Here is a 21313-nt window from a genome sequence, read left to right as displayed (position 1 = left end):
TTTTAAAACAAAACATAAGTTGTCTATGGCTTACTATAGTATAATCTACTACCTTTCGACAGATTATTTTATCAATAAAAATGTTATACATTTAAATCTTTCTGTATAAAAACATTACTTTTTTAAACCAATATCATGGAAATGATTTCATTTCTGTATGATTATGCTATAAACCATTTTTTTTCATATTTTCTTAAATACTGATATGATTATAAGGCATGTAATCCAAATGATATATCGCTAAATAGGATTATGATATGAAACTTTTAGTAAGGTTAAAATGAAATTTTAATTTGATGATTTAGTTTTGCACATATTTGTACGGTTACTGATTTAGTATGTATTTGATTAAAAATAGTTTTTTCTTACTATGTTAGACTTACATTTACTCTAATCGTCCATCTCGTATCGCCTCGTAATCGTGTATAAATTTTAGCAGTTAATTAGCTATCAATGGTCCCGTTGCTTTTATTATATCGCTTTAGTAAAATTATGTACTAATCATCGAACTGTACTTATCCGTTATAATCAATTAATGGTAAAGATCAAATCTGAACTAATACTTTTATTATATTACAATAGATTGCTTACTATTTTCTAATTGAAAATAAGCTGGAATATCATCCCATCATATTTTTGTGTAAAAGTAAAATAGTACTTTTTCATTTTATGTTAGTACGATTAACTAAGCGTGTCGCTTCGATGGTACGGTAGGTTCTGAAGATTTTGACTTTTATTTTGACATTAAATAAATCGTGGTGTAGTAAATATGGCTGACGAACTCAATGTTGACAGTCTAATTCACAGACTTTTAGAAGGTAAAGTACAGTAAATTCCTTTATTTTTACTACATTGTGATTCCGCACCTCTAAAAGTATTGTAGCAACCAATATTTCAATCTACATTTCGCTTATAGTTGCGTAATTATCGTTGAGTGTATAGGTATAGAAACGTCTAACTCATAAATAAATCGATTATCCTCAATTCTTATCTGAATCTAATATTGAAGTCCATGCTCAAAAGCATTGTAGACAGCTATTTTCGTCTTAACAATAAGGTGTGTTGTAAAATCTTTGATGACTCCAGAACGACGTAGTGTGTATTTAAAGATGACAGATTCTGCATCGAAGAATTTCATGGGCTTATTGTTATGCTTTGTTCGCATTGTATGTTACTTTACTTGTTAATTTCACTTTATCATGCTGCTTTTTATGGGTTACATCAGTATACAGGCTGCAACAAGAAACAGCGCGACGAAAAGGGAAATTCAAAGACATCTTTTCAGGAGAATGTATGGTTACCTCCAAAATTCTATTTTCCGTATTGAGCTAGATTTTATAATTTTTTTATTGCTCTTGTTTCTATCTTTCAATTGGAATCCCCTGGTTCGAGTCTCACTTCACTTACATCATGTCATGGGTATTTGGGTTTAATTCCTCGGTCAACATATTATTTCAAATGTCTCGATGTATACCTACCATTTCACTACAAACACCAAAAAAATATTGAATTTGCATATTACAAAATCACAATTACTGTACATATTGGCACATCATATCTCATTTTGTATTTTTAGCAAATAAGAAGATTATTTTTCTATCCTTTTTTTCATTTTATCTTTAAAATAACATTGCATTTGACCTTATATAGTTATTGATTTACTACTAATATGATACTAAAATTTCGAGTCAATTGTACAGCCCTAACTACTAAGCCCCTAAATAATCCTCCAATTTTAATGCCCCTGATTTTGACACCAAATGTAATATAAGTAATGCTATATTTAGCATGCTTCGTCATTTGCTAATTATTAGAAGGTTATGTTGTTCTTAAGTGTTTGTTGTTTATTATAGTTATGTGACATTGTATAATAACTGTATAAAATGTTCTTAAGGCAACAATTGCTTAATATACTGTATCAGACATTGCATAACTTGCATTTTTATGTATTGCTTATTGAAAACTATTAATCCATTTTGAAAATATAGTTTTGTCATATCTTTGTCGCAGTTCGAGGATGCCGTCCTGGAAAGACAGTGCAGATGTCAGAGTCAGAGGTAAAAGGCCTCTGCACCAAGTCTCGGGAGATATTCCTACAGCAGCCGATATTACTGGAGTTAGAGGCACCGCTCAAAATTTGTGGTAATTTTTAAATTAGTACTTTTATACAGTTAAGTAATTTTATAAAACACTTGTAAATCTAGGAAAGACTTAGAATAATACTAATACAAATCATTATATTGACTATTACATTAGTTTTAACATTATACTTACTGTACTATATTACTTTTATTAAGACTTTTACTATAAAAATGAAATCAATATTTTTAGTATAGAGTACAATGCCAAATAATTATTTGCTACAAATTAAACAGTAGTATCTAGTAAGATATTTTATTGGCATATTTATTACATGATTTTGTTATACCAATGTATATAAGTGTATATTATCTTCTTGATGACTAATCAACATTGTATAGAGCTGTCAAGTGACATGGTTCTCGGTCGATTTCCTGCTACTCATAATAATTAGTATTTGTCTCACTGATGCTTATATTGTGTAGTGCTATTTGTTCTAAGCAAAATCAAAATATATTTTATTCAAATAAGCTTTTACAAGCATTTTTGAATTGTCATTTAACAACAGTACTAATCGAAGCTACCTCTACTTCAGATATAGATTTTACCGAATATAACTGGTAAGAAGTTCAGTTGTTACTCTTTTTCAACATTTAAAAATACAAAGTCATGTTAATTAAATACAATTATATATGTATGGTATATATCCTTGCCTCGAAGTCAACAATTATTAATTCCATACATTTTTATCAGCTGTATAATCTTTTATTGAATAACATGCCTTCTTTACCAATGTATCTTTTACAAATGATTCGAATTTATTAATTTGAAGTTTAAAACGTCTGCGGATATTAATATAGAAATAGCCCAAGTATTGAATATTGACTTTGGGGAGTCAGAAACCTTGTATTATCCTTATAATATATGCACATGTAAGGATAAGCTCTTATCCTTACCTCTTGTGCACATACAATGACTATCACTAATATTGGTTAAAGGTTGCAATATTAAATTATACATAAATATATGTAAAAAATAAATTTCTGAAACACTTGAGATGTCTAGACCAATTACAATTATATCAGTAACTCCTTAATTAGGGGTATTGCTGCAATTTTTTTTATTTACAGTATTTTTTTTGTTATTGATATATTTTATGATTGAAAATTTTCTGCTCATTTTATCAATGTAATCTCTATCTATATCTATTCTATCTATATCTATATTAATACTGTCCCGTAGCGTATGGTACAGACTTACGTTTTAATCTAAAAATATTGTGAGATTTAAGTCGCTTTATTTTATATTGTTTATTGAATATTTTGTATTATTTTATTTTTATATTTACTATCCTTTAAAGTTGTTTGCTGCGCAAATTTCCCTAGTACATATTATACCTGATACACAGTATTGTTGTTTAACCTAATCATTATAACGAATCAATGAGATCATTGAAATTATAATATGTTTTCTATTTATGTACATTGATTAATAAATAATACAGATGAATATTTTCGAAGACAAAAATGAATAATGTAATTTATTAACTCGCAATTGTTGAGTCATATTTTATTATAATGTCAGTACACTAATGTATTAATATAAATAAGTATACTAACTATTACTACTAATATTATTTTGTGTATAATGTACTATACTATGTGTAATATCAAATACTACTTTCAGGTGATATACACGGTCAGTACACAGACTTGCTGCGTCTATTCGAATATGGCGGCTTTCCGCCAGAAGCCAACTATCTATTTTTGGGTGATTATGTGGATCGCGGCAAGCAATCTCTCGAAACCATATGCCTCTTGCTTGCTTATAAAATCAAGTATCCCGAAAATTTCTTTCTGTTGCGAGGCAACCACGAATGCGCGAGTATAAATCGTATTTATGGTAAACTATTATTAATTATTTCAACGAATCTAAACGGTTACAAGTAACTAACTGTACATATAGCTAGACTTTTCAGACAACATTTTTAAAGCTATTTTACAACGTGCTTCAAATAACGATCCACATTAAGAAACGACCTTGAGTTTAATGCTAGCAAGTTTTAGTTAGTTACTTGTAGCCTTGGATCTAAAAACAGACGGTTTAAAAATTGTTGATCTTTTAAACTTTAATATATTTCTACAGGATTCTATGATGAATGTAAGCGTCGATACAATATTAAGTTATGGAAGACGTTCACTGATTGCTTTAATTGCCTTCCGATTGCCGCCATTATCGATGAAAAGATATTCTGCTGTCATGGCGGTCTCTCACCAGATTTGCAGGGTATGGAGCAAATAAGACGGATAATGAGACCGACAGATGTTCCTGATACAGGTGAAATATTACGTAACCTTTATTAATAAATTAGGGTATTTTTTCTTTGTATCACCTAACTGAGAAAATATTGAACCAATAATCACAAAGGTTATACCAGAACATGCAGTGCCTTTCCAAAGAGGTTTTAGTATATGTTAATAGATAAGAATCAGCGCAATTTCACCCGCTTTAAATTTAGAACATTGACTTGGAGTTCTTGTGATTAATAAATAGTCTATTGCTCGTTTATATTTGGTCCAGACTAAATCATTTTCTAAAACAGATTTAACATTGCGTTGTGTAGTTATTTTTAGGTAATGAAATCGAACAACCACAGGTGTGGTTTTGCAGATATTTTATATCTCAATTACAAATAAACATATTATATATTTAAACTATATGATAAACAAATTCTATTTTAATTATTTTTCAATGGTCGTTTATACACAAACTACATTATGATTAATATTTAAAAAGGCATCACTATCATAATCGAAAATTAATTAAGAAATTAATAAACGTTGGTTAATCTATGTTCAACTCTGTTCACACTATATATACATTTTAATTTTTCTATTCGATACTAGTCGTCGCCCTCAGCTTCGCTCGTATCTCAGCGGTTTCAGGTGCTAGGCAAAAAAAAAATCTTCAAATGCGGTTTAATTGTTTGGGCGTGAAGGATCAACAGACAAAGTTACTTTCTCACAGATAGTATAAGCAAATAACTTTCTTATTGAATAGGAGATGTACATTTACTTGTTAATTAATTACTAAATTACCAAGTCGTAATTACGTGCCAGCTGGAAAATGATAATCCAGACCTCAGAATAATTGACGAACGAAATTCAGAAATTTCTTAAGACTACTAATACTAAAGCAATAATGTATATTTCTTGAAAAAATTGTGTTACTTAAAAAGGTAACGAAATTCTAGGGTTTTGTCCACCAACAACCCTAGAATTTCGTGAACTACATTATCAATTGCAGTTTAAAGAACATCACAAAATTTTGAAAACAGATCTTTATTCCGCAAATTTATGGTATGGATAATAAAAGCTCCGCCTTTGAACATAAACGTAAAAAATATGTTTTTGCAGTTGTACTCTGTAAATATTTTTAAAACACACAAGTCTTGCATATAGTTTTTTTTTATATTAAATTGTTCGCGTCAAAATTATAAAATTCACTTTGTTATATTTGACTATCTACCGTACCTATGGGATAAGCTATATTAACATATGTAATAGACACAGTCCATATAGTATGTTTATTGTGTTGTCCCAATCTAAAACTGATCTAAAACTATAACCTATCAAAATATTAAGGTTTTGTATCCATCGGAATGCACTTGCATTCATCTAAAAATAAAAACATATAACACACAATCCAATTTCTTCTTCTATAAAAAATAATGCAGTTACTTGGTGGTAGGGCTTTGTACAAGCCCGTCTGGGTAGGTACCACGCTCTCACCAGTTATTCTACCGCCAAATAACAGTACTCAGTATTGTTGTGTTCCGGTTTGGAGGGTGAGTTCGCCAATGTAACTGCAGGCACAAGTGACATTGCATCTTAGTTCCCAAGGCTGGTGGCACATTGACGATGTAAGGAATAGTTCATATTTCTTACAGCGTCATTGTCTATGGGTGATGGTGACCACTTTCCAGCATATGGGCCATATGCTCGTCCGCCAACCTATACCATAAAAAAAGTTGTATTCATTCCCTTATGTTTGTTTTGTTTTATGTATACAACTTAAGATTGATTTTTTGTTCTTTATACCAATAAATGATTATTTTTAGGTTTGCTCTGCGATCTGCTATGGTCAGATCCAGATAAGGATGTGCAAGGATGGGGCGAGAACGATCGTGGTGTATCATTTACTTTTGGTCCTGATGTTGTCAGCAAATTTCTTAATCGCCATGACTTGGATTTGATTTGTAGAGCTCATCAGGTAAAAAAGTAGTTTTTTATTAAGTGCTTATGGACAAAAGGAGGACGATTTGTATAGTAATATTTTTCTAATACAACTTTTATTCAGGTCGTAGAAGATGGATATGAGTTCTTTGCCAAGCGGCAGCTAGTTACGCTGTTCTCTGCACCGAATTATTGCGGAGAGTTCGACAATGCTGGCGGTATGATGTCTGTGGACGAAACACTAATGTGCTCTTTTCAGGTATGGAAATAAGAAAGTCACTTGAATTAATCTTGTTTTGGAAACTATTGTTCCTAATGTATGAATTGTTATACTTAATATTGTGTTATTACTTTAAATAGATACTAAAGCCATCCGAGAAAAAAGCGAAGTACCAATACAATGGTATTAACAGCGGAAGACCAGCCACGCCTCAAAGATCGCCTCCCAAGAAGAAATAACTGACATTTGGAATCCAGTGTGCTGCACAGTGAGAAGGATGCTACAAATAATTTAATTGTATCGAGTATAGTAATAACTATGTTTCATCTGGTCATTGGACAGAGCCGAATGGGATGCTGTGTATTGTTAAAAAATTATTTATCGATTATTGCTTGTGCCTTCTTATTTTTAATTTTACTTTAAATATGAGTGATATTAATTTATGACTTTAGTTTACAGAGGTTTTGTGTGAATTGCTGGTAGATTTATTCGGCGATGTCTCATGACCTGCTTCTTCGATCCCTGACATATGGCAGCCATTCATATCCTTGTTGTTTTTTGACTTATTGATATTATAGAAAATTATTTCGTTAATATAGATGTTAAAGAAGGTGAGCTATCTTAAGATGCGGGCATTGGACATGAGCGTCATAATATTGAATAGTTTGAAGTTGTAGCGGATCGAAAGCACCGTTGCTTTGTTTATTCTGTAACTAATGTGCCTATAATTGTAAATTATATATAGGTCTCGGTATAAGCGACGAAAATTGGTTAAATTGAAAATTATAGTTCTTTTCTTGTAAATTTTTATTAAATTATTAGACGAAAATGTTTTCAAAAAACAAATCGTCCTTTTTTAATTTACCACCTTTTCGTACCAATATATTTTTATTTAGTTATTTTGTGGAGCTGGCCTAAGAAATATTAACCGTTGCCGTGTAGCTAATAAGAGTTCTTTTCAGTCTAAGAACTCAATTGCAAGTTACACTTAAGTTTTTGGAGTTAGCTGAAGTCCCAGTGAAATTTTCGTTTATTTTCCACACAGTATTATTCTAACAGATAAGTAGATGTTTCAAAATTATTGGCAGATTGGCGTGATCTCCCTACTGAGGCTTTAACTTCAAATATTATATTAAGTCTCGAAATCAATTGAAATGACGGTAGAAGCGGTAGTCCTCGCAACAATAGTGCAATTGCTATATTATTATAATTATATGAAATATTAAAAATTATATGCAGGTTTTGCATTGTACAATTTTATTTTTTAGCTATGTTAACAATGTCAAATAATATTCATTAATAAATATTACTATTTAAAGTAAGAGCTTTATTTTTGTTTCATTTTTTTTTAAAAACAAATTATTGTAAAATTTTTATGGTAATAACGTAAAAATTCTGTATATTGCAAAGATTGTTATTTAATTAAATTCTTTCATGATTCTTCACTTTCAAACATTTTCCACAACTTCTAGTGTGTAGAGTTCGTATTGCTTTTCCATGATTAGAATCTTCACTTTACTCATTTGTGAAAATTAAAATAATGCTACTAGCTAATTCAAAATTATATGTTGCAAATTAGATTTTGTGATTTTCTGTCTGTCACACTTACATGATAATCTCTATTTTCACCTGTACTGTAAACTGTAAAAGATAGTTTCAGAGTAAATTCAGTTTGAATTATCTAGATAATATGAGGTTTTGTTGTACTTTCTCTGTGTACAATTTTCTGAAATATAAATTTTAATCAATAATCTACTGTATTCTGTTTCATTCTATTCATCTTCCAACTCTTTTTGAGACCAACTTATGTCATGAACATCAACCATGTTAGGTACGAGTAATTCCGCTAGTTTCCCATGATTTTTCATTTTTTCATGTATGTTAGTGATTATTTCTTCATTTTTCTTTTGGTACTTTTGAATGTCCATCTGCAATGCTTTTAAGTAACCCCTTTTTGCAGTGACGGTTTTTTTGAGTCTGCCAGCTCTTGCTTCATATTCCTTTGCTAATGACTCCAGTAATATCTTCTGTTTACGTAAATTAGCAACATCCGAAGCTCTAAGTTGACTTTTGACATCATTGTATTTTGGTCTCCTAAAACCAATATAGGAAAAAATGTTAATATAACTGCCTACTAATATGGTGTCTAAAATAGGTAGAAATACCGATAAACATGCTATCTGATGGTATCACCAAACAGAAACGGAGAAAGAGGAATAATGATAAACAAACAGATTTACATATACTGCAAAATATACTAAGAGATCAGCTACCTTACACACACCTACTATTCTTGACTAAAATATCCCTAATTATAATACAATATTATACCAAAACACATATATTAATTTTACTTCCAAAGCCCAATAAATGTTGTCAATGTTCAAAATGGCTATTTTTAAAAGATTATATTCTAGTTTGACCAATAATAGGGTGTTAATTTATAAACAAATGCTGTTTATTTCGCTTTTGTCCTCTCGTAATTGAAACAAATTAGAGAAATAGACACTGTTATAGACATTAACCACCCCTATATACACAACCAACTTCGGGAACTAAGATGTTTTTTCATGTTCCTATAATACACGGCTCACTCACTTGTTTAAACTGCAACACAATATTGCTCAGTATTGAGGTGTGGCAATAGAATATTAAAAGGTATTAAAATGAGTATGTGATAAAGCCAACATGCCAACAGTAAAGAAGAAAAAGATAAACAATATATGCATAAACAAAGACTTATTTATGGCAAGTATACTAAACCATAGTTTATTTGTATTTTTACTGCAGTCAGTTAAAATAATTGGCTTTATGTTTAAAAATTTACGAAAGCTTATTCACCAAACAGTTTTCTCTGGATTGATTTCTGCAAACTTTTCCTTTTGTTTTTCTAAGATTTCAAGTTTCTCCGGCATATTTTCAAATTCCCACATAGAGCTAAGTTCCTGCACCATTTCATCGAAAATGCCTTGTTTCAAGCAGTTAAACATTGGGACCCATTTTACTCTTTTTAATTTAGCTTTTGGTACTGTGTCCAGAAAATCCTCATTTCTGGAATAAGAAGTTAATAAAGTGATGTTTACAATACATATTATCAAAAACATTCATCTGAATAAAATAATACAAACATAACTTTAATAAAACTTACCTGACAAGGTTAGCGATGTTACTAAATTCTTTTAATATAGTTAAATTATCAAAAGTCACTTCAGCACCACTTATATTTGTATCATCCATTTGGTTATCATTGTTTTCTCCCATGTTGTAAAGAATTAAACATTAAAACACAGACAACTTTTCAATAAGTATAATAGAACCACATATTTCTGTTTATAAAATGTATGTTGTTGATACTTTATGCTTTTTACAACGAACGTTATTTTAAAATTCAAATCACAAACGTCAATTATCAAAGCTTCTTTGCTTTGACATTTGTCTAATTTTTTAATTTCGCTTGAAATTCAGTTTCAATTATTGACTTGGATTACAATATTTTAAGTCATTTTATTATTTATGGTTAACATTTGTTGAAAAAATATATTAATTAGTCTATCTGGACTATATAATTTATTTATCGAGTAGGGTACTTTCAGTGGTGAAATATAAATTATGAAAGTTGATAAAATTTAAAGATTATATAGAAATATACTTAAACTTTCTGATTTTGAGTCATAAAAACACATTATTACTTTATTATACTAAATTAAAGTCGTAATTTTTAATCTACATGTCACGTGACCTAAAACACGAGCCGCCATAGTGTGATGTAAGTACGGCAAATACAGTCAGTTCAGTGCTAAGTTATTAACAGCTAAACTATATCTCAACTTTAACTTCAAGGATTTACTTTAACATTAAATTTTAAAAAATCAAAGTAAATTTTATTTATACGTGTTAATTTATTAAAATGCAAACCGGATTTGTAAAAGCAGAATGCCGGTCGTATCTATGAATATGGACTGCTATTTATACAAGTGTGACGTCACCAAAATGACTGACAGCGTTTTTTGCGGGATTTTGTTTTTTAAATTTTTAATTTCATTTTCGGGCAATAAAAGGTGTTTATTTTGTCATCATATATTTTTTGTGGCCTCTTATGAGGATATACTACATTTTGAAGTACTATTTTAAACACCGTAGAATACTCTATTCAACGGTTTCTTAATTTTTTTAAAGCTCAATTATTTTTAAATTAAATAACTGAACGTATACTGAAATTATAACTTAATTTTATATATTGTATTGACATTTAGATATTATTTGGACATTTACACACATTATTTAGGCAATGGCGCTGTAAGAAAATTAACCATTCCTTAAATCGCCAATGCGCCACTAACCTTGAGCACTAAAATGTTTTATCCCGTGTTCCTGTGAACGTGAACGTGGCGGAAAAATAGCTCATGAGTGATGGTATGGTACCTACCCAGACGAGCTTGCACAAAGCCCTACCAACAAGCAACTCAAAATTCGTATTATGTTGTGTTATTGTGCCACTACCACCATGTCATGATAACATTGTGTAGTCAATCAAAAGCATTTCGAGTTTATAGAAAAAAAATTATATTATATAAATTTATCACGCCTGCCACTACTGCCTGTGTTCGGAATCCTTTTGAAAATGACGAATATCAGAGACATGTATCAAACTCTCTGATATTTAAACACTGTTGGCAGTCCTGAATTGTTCGAAGAATAAAATAGAAAATTCGCTATAAAATAGAAAATTCGCTACATTAAGAGTGTCTGCGTAAAAAGAGGCACACGAACTTAAGTGATTGACAAGATTTATAATCAACGGGAAATATGCTCTACATTCCCAATTTTAAATAATGACGTGTATTTGATTTACAGTATTCCGTAATATTTATTTTAGGATATTTATTTTTTAAATAAAAATGTTTTTCTTTACAATTTAATTCGAATACGCAAGGCGGCAGGCAGGAGCTGGATGCGAGTAGCCGGAGAACGACCACAGTGGCGTGCACTTGGAGAGGCCTTTATCCAGCAGTGGACAAAAACGGGCTGATGATGATGATGATAATGATGCAAGTCTTATGATCAATTAAAATTATATTTGAGATAGCTATTTATACAATTCATTATAGTCGGTAAAATTTTAGACGTCCTAGCTATTTTAAACTTATTGAGGTAAGTGTCAAATTATTTAATAATATTTTAAAAAATCTGAACATTTATGAAAATTTTTATAACTATTTATTATACTATGAAGGCCAGATGATAAAATGAAAGTCGTGTAACTGTGCTTTAAATTTAGACTATTCAAGCATAAATTATATATTCTTGTATTATCTTGTCTACAAATTCATCGACTGACTATTCTTATTAGATCTTTTATAATTAAGAGAACATTTTCTAAAAGGTCTTCTCTACATAGACACTTTATCGAGAAATAAAACAAAATTTAGGCTTTTTGTTTTTTATTGATTTTTTCTTGTTTTGTTTGAAATACATAAAAATAATATTAATAATAAAAACAAATTATTTTAACAAAGTTCATTTCCATGGCAGTAACTATGTTATTGCAGTCTTTGAGTTCTTGAAGAAATGTATACCGGATATTTATTTGCGTTTAACATTTTATGTAACATAGTCATTATTGATACAGGAGAACAATTATAAAATAAATTTAATAATAGGCTTTGTAAAGTTTAACTTAAGAAGTAGGGTTCGATGGCAGGCCCTTTAGAAAGCAGCAGCTGAAAATAAAACCGATTATCAATAATTTGTTATAACAATAGTATAAATAGGTACACATTATTGATAAAATTGTGTAATTAGTTGACGTGATTTTTAATTAAAAATACTGGTATGTATTATTTAGTGTATGTGTGGTGTTCTTTCTTTTCATATTTTTTTATATATTCTAGTTAGGTACGTAAGGGTGCTAAAAGTTCACAAAATGTTCGTGCTGATGCAAAATAATTTAACCCTCTAAAGTTTATGATGAATTTCTTTACGAGACAATAAAATGTATAAGAAACGAATCATGCGGACGAAGGAGATATTTTTAAACATTTATCGATTGCGTAATACATAAACCGCCTGCGATAATATTATAAGACAATGCATGGATTGGGATAATATAAACATTCTCCTTGGCATTGACATAGGCTACATTGTTATAGTACTTGTAAAGAGGCGTTAGTTTAAATATATACTTCATAATCAAATGACGTTATATGGTAATTATGGCTTCTGGAAATAATTCTACTCATGGCGTGAAATATACGGTCTACAGAATTGAACATAGCATAATGGGTACACACAATATAAACGTTCTAACAACTTCAACAAATTCAGGTTACATAAATCGTTTTTACCCATTGAAGAGATACCTGATGCTTGTATTACAGACTATGAATGAAGGGTAAAGTCTTGCTCAAATCGTCCACTGTGAACCTGTCGTAGACCATTAGATCTGTTTTGACCAGAGATTTATAATTAAGATTCGTCGTTAAACTTGTTAAAAAATGAACAATGATCAGAGCTGCCGAATCGATGAGAAAACAGACCAAATTTTACAAGTCGATAATAAAGCTTCTTTCATATATACAGCAACTCACTAACCTAAAGGTCTGATCGGATGTTTGTCCCAGAGGAAGGTGCGTTTGACGGGCGAAAGGTACGAGTCGCGGATGTAGGATGGGCTACGATCCCATCGTGCCATGGGTCTCAGCTCCGGCCAGTCGTACCAGAAGGGGTCTCTCGTGATCGCCGAGATTGGCAAGGATGGGCTCGGGTTGAAAATGTCGGCCCAAGGCCTGCGCCGCAGTCCTCCGGCGTTGTATAGCGGTGCACCTATAGGTCACAATTATTATTGCCGGGACAACAGACAATTTCATTACGTCATCGCTCCTGCACCAGATACAAGCACTAAAGCAACACCTACGTTGTTATTAATGAAGCAGCATTAAATTTATAACTAAAACTAACATCCAAGTAAGACATACAGAACTGTAAGAAAGTATGATCAAACTAAGTAAATACACGTTTGATGCTTAAACGTTTTGTTTAAGTATTCCTGCGTGTTAGATTATTAAAAATGAAAGCTATGTTCATTAACCAAGAATAAGGCTATTTTTTTTGTAAAAAAATAGTTGACCATTAGTTCAATAATATACTTGAATCTTCTAGGCATGGCAATTGTATCAGATTTTAATAAAATTAACTTATTTTAAATATCGCAACTCATAATAGGCTTTAGTTGTAATTTATAGATATAATACTTAAATATAGAGATATATTACATATGTACAATTGCACACGCTTTGAACATGAGTTAAAATCAGAAATACCTGGTTAAATCACAAAATGGTGGGTATTAATCATAATGGTTATTAATTTTATCTGTGATACGTAATAAATGATCCCTTCATGCAACCAAATGTTTATACAAAGAAACGTAATAAATGATCCCTTCATGCAACCAAATGTTTATACAAAGAACACATACACTCAAGATCAACTCTACAAAGATTGTTTTACTGTGAATAAGAACGTCCTGATTACTTATTCAACGGATACATTTAATAATATACGCTCGATCAGAACATCCAATTACTCAATAATTAATATGACTTAAGTGCTGGAGTGAAGACGGTGATCAATTCCAAGAGGATTTAAATAGTACAGAATTATTAAATAGTTACATAAAGAAGGGTTTTCACGGAAAATGATCGTCTGTTGCCCTTACCGTCGGCATCGTATGCGACCTCACAGTCTCGCGGTGGACTAATCCTCGGCTTCACAGGCGTGGGAGATTTCCCTCGGAGCGAACGGTCAAAATCGGCCCATTTTTCAGCATCAGCAAAAAAAGGGTCCTTTTTGAATACGTCCGAAATCCTCGATGGCCACGCTCCTTCACGGTAAGGCTCACAGTGAATACCACGCAAACAAATCCATGACTTAAAGCGTGGTATTTTTATTTTATTAATCCATTTTAAATTCGTAACGAGTGCAGTGTTCACTGATATGATTATCGCACTTAGTAAAGTGAACATTCCGGTGAGTGTTTCGCTATATACAATGCAGTACATGCACATGTTGAATGAAAGCTTATGTATGCCAGATTATTACACATTTGTAGTAAGTAAAATCTTAAATTAAAAATTTCTAAATTTTTCGACGATAATGAAAGGGAGGTACTAAACTACAAATCAAAACACGTATTGGTCTTTTAAATTTTAATAAAAAAAATATGAATGGGTTAGTTGATGTAATTAATTTGTACTATTTATAAAGTACGGTGTAACAGTAAAAGAGTATTTATATATAATAATATTCAAAGCCTATTCTAGCTGAGGGTCTTGATTAACAATGATTTATTTAAAACCAATTCATACTGAATATGATGTCGATATAGCGTAAACAATATAACAGGTTTGTATGTACAGAATTTTGAAACAAATTTCAACAATAGTGTAAATTTTAATAAGATGAAATCGTTAACAAACATGATGTATCAAAATCTTAGTTCCTAAGATAACTGTTTGTAAATTTTAAATTTGTGTAAAAAGGAATGTACACTCTTTTCACAAATTTAAAATATTCTTTTAATTAACGCTAGCACTCTCTCGCTAATCAGTTTCAATTCATATTGAATCTAACAGTGAGTGATGGTTCGTTTACAATTTTCTGAATTCACGTGATCCACATAGGCATGTATGTCCCAATAAGATATGTATCAAAGTTTTTAATAAACTATCTATGAAACTATTGGAGTCATCCATTGCCAAGTTTATAACGTGAACCAGCTCACACACCGAGTATCGTCCATTCGTAATTCTAACAATAACCAGCTTTTACGAGACACATAAAAAGACGAAAAACGTATAACATAATGCAAAGTCAACAAACATGTTGACATGAATATTCTATACGTAACATAATCAAGATTATCTATAGTAAAAATCGAATGGACAAATCTTGGCCTTTGCGGCATAGTCTAGCTTAATGTACCGTGCAAATAGTTATTTAGTATTTACCTGTTCCCCAGTGAGGTTTGGAGTCGGGTTCATATTCGATGCCTTTAAGGCTCCTAGGCGAGAGATTGTCGACGACGGGAGCGTTAAAGTCGGTGATGGGGTATGCACGGTCCTTTAGGTAAAGACCGTAGCGAGAGGGGTACAAGCGATCGATGGCGGCCAGTCTGTCGAGGTGGTCCTGCCACGCCTTGTGGGCATCGAAGGGGTCGACACCTCGTCGCACACGTCTCGGCACGTGGTAAACTGTTGAAATAAATACATTTTAACAAATCACCAATAAAAATATGTATTTGATTCACTGGCAAATTAAATCATACAAGAATAATTAAAGGGAAAACAATAGGCAGACTTGACGTTTGCCAATCCGATGAAATGGACTTTTTTAAGAATTCACAGAAAGGTTTAATACAGATAAAAGAATATTCAAAGTTCACTCAATTTCAGCTATATATTATATATATTATATATACATGCATCATCATCATACTTATAAGAAGACATTATATTAGTAATTGTTAGATAAATATTGACGAAAGCATAAATATATAATGAAAATTAACACGGAGAGGTAGATATTAATAATCATAGCACCTACGTATAACTTACCTCTTTTTGTGTTGAACGGATTTTAGAGCCGAAGTATTTGATTTAGGCCTTAACTTGGGTGGGTACAATTGAAATAAAAATATTGTGACCTGGGAAATGCTTGAAGATTTAACAATGACGTCGAATACAGGCTTATGGTATTTATAAGTGTGAGTAAATGTTATGTGTAAGAGATGATTTCTATTAAATTATTACATGCAATGATGAATTATGACGCAAGCAGACATCAAATGCTGAATAAAATACATAAGCAACAACTAAACATAACAATGTACAAGAATATATAATCGAATAATGATGATTTTCACTGTTTGCTTATTTGATACGAACATTCTATAAAGTAACCTTTAAAAGATATGTAACATATTGACACAGTTACACGATTTAACACGTACAACATAAATATGAACAGAAACAATTTTAATATCGTAACTAAAATGTCTGTGGTTGTGTAAAATAAATGTAATGGCTATCGATTCATCATGAATTAAATCTCCGAGCTTTCAACAGGATCCACGTCAAGATTTAAATGCATAAGTTTTATTTAACAAAATTATACAAATTGCTGTAATATTTTAACAATACAAAGATTTAATACAACTAACAAAACGATGATTACGAATGATGTTCATTTCGTTTTTCTCGTTACATATCAAAAATTGAATCTATTGATTTTTTGAAGATGTTTCTCCGTTGACTGAATAAATCATGAACTTAAATATTCATGGTAACTAAACATGCTTAAAAACTATTTTAAGCAGCTCCGGTTTTTGCTGAAACAATTAAAATAATAATGCCAATATTTACATCGACCAAATTTGTTAACAGTATGGTTCCTTGATAACGTTAATGATAATTAAAATTGCTATATGTAATATACAGAGAACGTAATTTGTTGAAAAGTTAAATAAAATATGAGATATATACAAAGATGTATTATAATAATTAAATAAATGTTAACAAGCAACAGTACAATTTATAATATAATAAAAATATTAAATAAAATTAAACTTGTGTTCGAAAAATCTTAGGTGTGTTATATGTGCGAATTATTTTATCAATGCTCGAATATTAATACAAGCTTTGAAGTCTTTAAATAATCTAAGCAGTAGCGTCAATCGTAGACGTGGAAAATATTGTTATTATGTGATACTAACTTGGCCTGTACTGTTCCAGGGAGCGAGGGTAGTTGTGTGCGTAGATGGGGCGTGGGGAGTATCCGTATACTTCACGGTGCACTGGGAGGTAGCGGTATCCGGGTACGGTGATCCTTTCAGCGGCGCCAACGGGGTCGTCGTAGATGGATTTGCTGTAGGGGTAGGTTGACAACAGCTCTGGGAAAACGCTGCGGCGCGTTGGCCTGTACCTTTCCTCGGCTCTGATATCTTCCGATCCTAGTTACAAAATTCGTAATGTGAATTACAATTACAACATACAATAAACAAAATACTTTGAAATATAATTTATATTCTTGATATTATAGTATTCGTCTTAAGTTTTTATTTATTTCTAAGACAAATATGTGATAATTTTACCTTTTAGAGAACGCACGAAGGATTGCCAAAATCTGGCTTTCTTCGATGGCGTCTCATTTCTGCCAATCATTTCTAAATGACTTTTAAACATTTTGGCGATTTATGTCGTGCTCGTGTTCTGTAAAGAATATAAAGGTTAATCTTCATTCTATAAAGATATAAAAAACATATAACATCTTAAAAATACTTTATTTCCACTTGAAATCTTCCACCAGATGCTCTACAAGTTGCAATAAGGGCTATAGAATTCAAAAGGTTATCTTCAACCTCTGTATAGACAATTTTAAGTTAATTGAGTGATATTATTATATAATATCCTTAAATGTTATTTAGGAGCAACATAAATATATCACTTAATTGTAGTTGTTCACTTGGAAATAAATATATTTTGTATCTCTTGTCGTTCAGGTGACATAATAAATACAATAGCGCTAGCGTTCATCGTAAATAGAGCAATGACGTATGCAACGTTAGCATCTGGGCCACAAATAGCCATCTCCGTAGCTGCGTTGCTTCGAATGGCCCATGGACTTGGCTGACCGCCAATCTCACTGATGTAGAGAATTACTCGAGAACGACCGTTTTTACTAATGCTTGATCATCGTTCAGCTATTTTCATGTTTGTCGCGACCTTGTTGCCAGTTTCAACGTGGATAAGTAACCGGCCAGGTCGCTAAATAATTTTAATTATGTAAGCCCGCTGTCAAATTTTACGATCTATAAAATCGACAAAGTTACATACATATTTTATTACAATTACTTTTCAGCATTTGCAGAAACGAAAGTATAGACGATTTACGAAATACGATTGACTGAGTTAATCCGCATAATTTTAGGTTGGTTATGGCCTATCGCGTATTTAACATGAAACACTCATGTAAATGTAAAGCAAACACTCCCGAGCTATTAATTTAAAATAGTCTAAACTTTCCACCTACATAGACTTTTCTCGATTAATTTACAGTCTTCTTAGAATTTCCTATGAAATGCTTAAAGCATTTGCGTCATTGATCTATATTTAGAAAAGCAGAATCGCCATTCATCAACCTTCGATTGAACGGGGATAGACTTTCTGAAAGATATGTGCACTTAAGAATTCCGAATCGAATTTCAGGAGTGTTTGGTTCAAAACATTCATGTAAAAACATAAATAATACTGAAAAAAAAATTATCTTAATTGCTTTTTACTAATGGCCGAATTATAAAATTATCATCTCATATTACCGTCCAATTTCCATAATATTAGAATTTAAGAAATCCGTATAATGTGGAAAAAGATTGTTTAAGCTATTTTAAAATTTGAGCTTGAACTTATAATCACTACTTTTTTAAAACAATAAAAAATATTTTGAAAATATACATAGTTCTTATAAGTGAAAGTATCCGATACACTTCCATAAATACACGTATTTAATTATTATAGGCCAACTAAAAGAAAATCTAATTTATATGTTAAAATTTTTAAACTAAAAACAGAAATATTATTGAGGCCAAGAACGAAGGCCAATGTCGGATATATTTTGCTGTTTTGATGATCTCTATCGCTTACAGCTGTAAATTGTTTTTTAACGTTAACAGATTGTTTTTCTGTGAGATTCATATATTACAATGTCAACGAGACCTACTTTATAAACTAGGTAAGTGCTGAGAGATGCAAACGAAAAAAATAGTATTGTGAAACGAATACAAAAATACTCGAAGGCGCGTCGATTAGTACAGGTTGCAAATTTGGCTCGGATAGCAGCCGCCCAAAATAGTCGAGGCGCGCTCTCGTATCGGATTCACAGCATTCCCGATGCTGCGTAACGTCGCCGATGAGACAGGTGGCCCTACGCCGCACGAGCGAAACCTTTAGCCTTAAGTTAAGACATTATTAATTAAAGCTATAAAGACATATTATACAAACGAATGTACTTCGAATGATAAAAGTGAATGATATTTATCCTAGAACCTGCGTAAAGATTTTGGGAGAAAATTAAAAGATTAAACACTCTTTTATAAAGATAACGTATGAAAAAAATTACATAAAATACTTGAGAGAATAATCGAAATCGAAATAACAAATAAAAAACCGATAAAAAAAAAACACATAAGCATTAACTATTCACCATAACGAGCCTTACTACCATATTTTTATATTATGGTAAAGTAAGTTCAACACTATATTTTTTTAAATTAGGCCGATTACATAAACACTTTTAATCATTTTAGGTAACTTACGTGCTGAAGAGACAATGTTACCCTGTCAAGATGTCGCAGTGGTAGACTAATCTCCCTCGAAAACGTAAGTCGGGGTAGGGGGAGGCTATAGAAAGAGAACAATTGTGCAACTAGATAGAGACGGCTATATACACTCCGAGATCACAAGAGAAACGTTGGACAATACGTTGCATACACTTTCGCGAGTTTTAGAATGAGAAGCACTTAATATCTTACCGATTAATATAATGATCGTTTAATGTTAGCTGTGTTGTATCGCTGACGAGCCGACGTCGAGTGTCGGACCGGGGCGGGCGAGCACTGCCGAGCCGCGCGTCGGCGCCCAGGCGTTCCGCCCGCCCCCGCCACGCTACGCCGCCCAGTAAACATTTCGTTTTTCTGTTTAACTGCCTAATTTGCTCTAAAGCTGCGATGTATTTAATATCAAACATGTTCTGTTGTGTGAAAGTTTTATTTCATAAAAATATATGTTTTTTAACTAAATAATCTATTTGGATACATGGATTAGTAAAATACGCTTACATTTTTAAATTTAATTCGCAAGCATCGTTTGTTGTTTGGAGATTGATTTAAATATTCAGGATGTTTAAATAATTAAAATGACAACCGAAACAAAAATTGTATGCTTTTACCAATATCATTATTTAAAATATATTCGTTACTATTTCAATACTTTTACTTAGCAACAACAGGCAGACATACAAGTATTTTTATACACAATTTTCACGCAGAGTAAATCTTGACTGAAATTTATTCCCGATGGTTTAAAATTCTACTCTTTTTTAATTAAAAAAGTATGCATTGAAAAATATTTAATTTTTTGAGGCAATAATTCTTTATGACTAACATAATTGACTTCTACTGACTATTTAAGTTCATTAAGTACATACTAATTAGTACTTGTAATTATATTTGTTTTTATACAATTAAATAAAATAAAGGTGTACTAGCCGTGATGGATTTCTATGAATACTTTCATCCCCAGTTTGACTCTCTTAAGAGATGAATTTAATGTCCGTGTATATTGTTGTAAGTGTGTTGACTTTTTAAAACGTTATTGTGGTATATATTATTTATACTAACGCTTATGTTGTAGAAAAGATGCAGAATCAGAAGTATAATTCAAATTACGAGTTACATTTAATTGGTATTGAGATTTTCTTTTACAAAATTCTTATTAGAAATCAACAAGCATTTGGCATTTTACAGTCCTACATATCAGAGAGCATATAAGCCTTCAGCCCTGCATCCGACCTTTCTCTCGTCACTTCGGTTTGTCATCCCGGTGGACTATGATGTCTTATGACTATGGATGTCCCATATCGCGGTAAATAGGTTTGCTACAGCGGTCAGGGTGCATTTTATTCATAGTTTTCTAGTGTTTCCATTTGATTCTTGATGCAAGCCAGT

General features: G+C 31.5%; 3 protein-coding genes across 12 annotated transcripts; 1 reads left to right on the top strand and 2 right to left on the bottom strand.

The window, feature by feature from the left end:
• The first annotated feature begins 674 nt into the window (after window positions 1-674).
• On the top strand, window positions 675-8289 carry LOC124535721 (serine/threonine-protein phosphatase PP1-beta catalytic subunit). 2 transcript variants are annotated; one of them, XM_047112032.1, is made up of 8 exons: window positions 755-818; window positions 1226-1291; window positions 2011-2142; window positions 3766-3981; window positions 4225-4416; window positions 6200-6351; window positions 6439-6573; window positions 6675-8289. In XM_047112032.1, the coding sequence occupies exons 1-8, from the start codon at window positions 770-772 to the stop codon at window positions 6771-6773; spliced, it is 1041 nt and encodes a 346-aa protein (XP_046967988.1). In that variant the 5' UTR covers window positions 755-769; the 3' UTR covers window positions 6774-8289. The 2 variants fall into 2 exon arrangements, with proteins under 2 accessions (XP_046967989.1, XP_046967988.1); XM_047112033.1 differs by lacking the exon at window positions 1226-1291 and having other exon boundaries at window positions 675-818.
• On the bottom strand, window positions 8283-9944 carry LOC124535722. The gene is made up of 3 exons (XM_047112035.1): window positions 9683-9944; window positions 9376-9585; window positions 8283-8628 (listed from the first exon to the last, which is right to left on the bottom strand). Exons 1-3 carry the CDS (start codon window positions 9793-9795, stop codon window positions 8307-8309), a joined length of 645 nt encoding a protein of 214 aa, XP_046967991.1. The 5' UTR covers window positions 9796-9944; the 3' UTR covers window positions 8283-8306.
• A 2020-nt stretch (window positions 9945-11964) lies between these two features.
• LOC124535581 lies at window positions 11965-20327 on the bottom strand. 9 transcript variants are annotated; one of them, XM_047111831.1, is made up of 8 exons: window positions 20120-20327; window positions 17684-17801; window positions 17306-17542; window positions 15543-15785; window positions 14252-14416; window positions 13126-13356; window positions 12879-12976; window positions 11971-12254 (listed from the first exon to the last, which is right to left on the bottom strand). In XM_047111831.1, the coding sequence occupies exons 2-7, from the start codon at window positions 17772-17774 to the stop codon at window positions 12906-12908; spliced, it is 1038 nt and encodes a 345-aa protein (XP_046967787.1). In that variant the 5' UTR covers window positions 17775-17801; window positions 20120-20327; the 3' UTR covers window positions 11971-12254; window positions 12879-12905. The 9 variants fall into 9 exon arrangements, with proteins under 9 accessions (XP_046967792.1, XP_046967794.1, XP_046967795.1 ...); XM_047111832.1 differs by having other exon boundaries at window positions 12894-12976; XM_047111833.1 differs by having other exon boundaries at window positions 19904-20203.
• Window positions 20328-21313: the final 986 nt, after the last annotated feature.

Source organism: Vanessa cardui, chromosome 15 (genome assembly GCF_905220365.1).
Source record: "Vanessa cardui chromosome 15, ilVanCard2.1, whole genome shotgun sequence".
NCBI lineage: Eukaryota > Metazoa > Arthropoda > Insecta > Lepidoptera > Nymphalidae > Vanessa > Vanessa cardui.
Note: the sequence above shows the minus strand (reverse complement) of the source record. Positions and strands in the feature narration are given on the sequence as shown.

What these genes read in the sequence shown, in the direction of transcription:
- LOC124535581 (XM_047111831.1), bottom strand. Translation starts at nt 17,774, where the DNA reads ATGTTTAAAAGTCATTTAGAAATGATTGGCAGAAATGAGACGCCATCG. An exon ending in CTTCGTGCGTTCTCTAAAAG is followed by an intron (nt 17,543 to 17,683) that starts GTAAAATTATCA and finishes TTTTGTAACTAG; the next exon opens with GATCGGAAGATATCAGAGCC. An exon ending in GGTCGCATACGATGCCGACG is followed by an intron (nt 13,357 to 14,251) that starts GTAAGGGCAACA and finishes TGTGACCTATAG; the next exon opens with GTGCACCGCTATACAACGCC.
- LOC124535722 (XM_047112035.1), bottom strand. Translation starts at nt 9,795, where the DNA reads ATGGGAGAAAACAATGATAACCAAATGGATGATACAAATATAAGTGGT. An exon ending in AACATCGCTAACCTTGTCAG is followed by an intron (nt 9,586 to 9,682) that starts GTAAGTTTTATT and finishes TTCTTATTCCAG; the next exon opens with AAATGAGGATTTTCTGGACA. An exon ending in AATCCAGAGAAAACTGTTTG is followed by an intron (nt 8,629 to 9,375) that starts GTGAATAAGCTT and finishes TATTGGTTTTAG; the next exon opens with GAGACCAAAATACAATGATG.
- LOC124535721 (XM_047112032.1), top strand. Translation starts at nt 770, where the DNA reads ATGGCTGACGAACTCAATGTTGACAGTCTAATTCACAGACTTTTAGAA. An exon ending in TGATTTGTAGAGCTCATCAG is followed by an intron (nt 6,352 to 6,438) that starts GTAAAAAAGTAG and finishes ACTTTTATTCAG; the next exon opens with GTCGTAGAAGATGGATATGA. An exon ending in CACTAATGTGCTCTTTTCAG is followed by an intron (nt 6,574 to 6,674) that starts GTATGGAAATAA and finishes TACTTTAAATAG; the next exon opens with ATACTAAAGCCATCCGAGAA.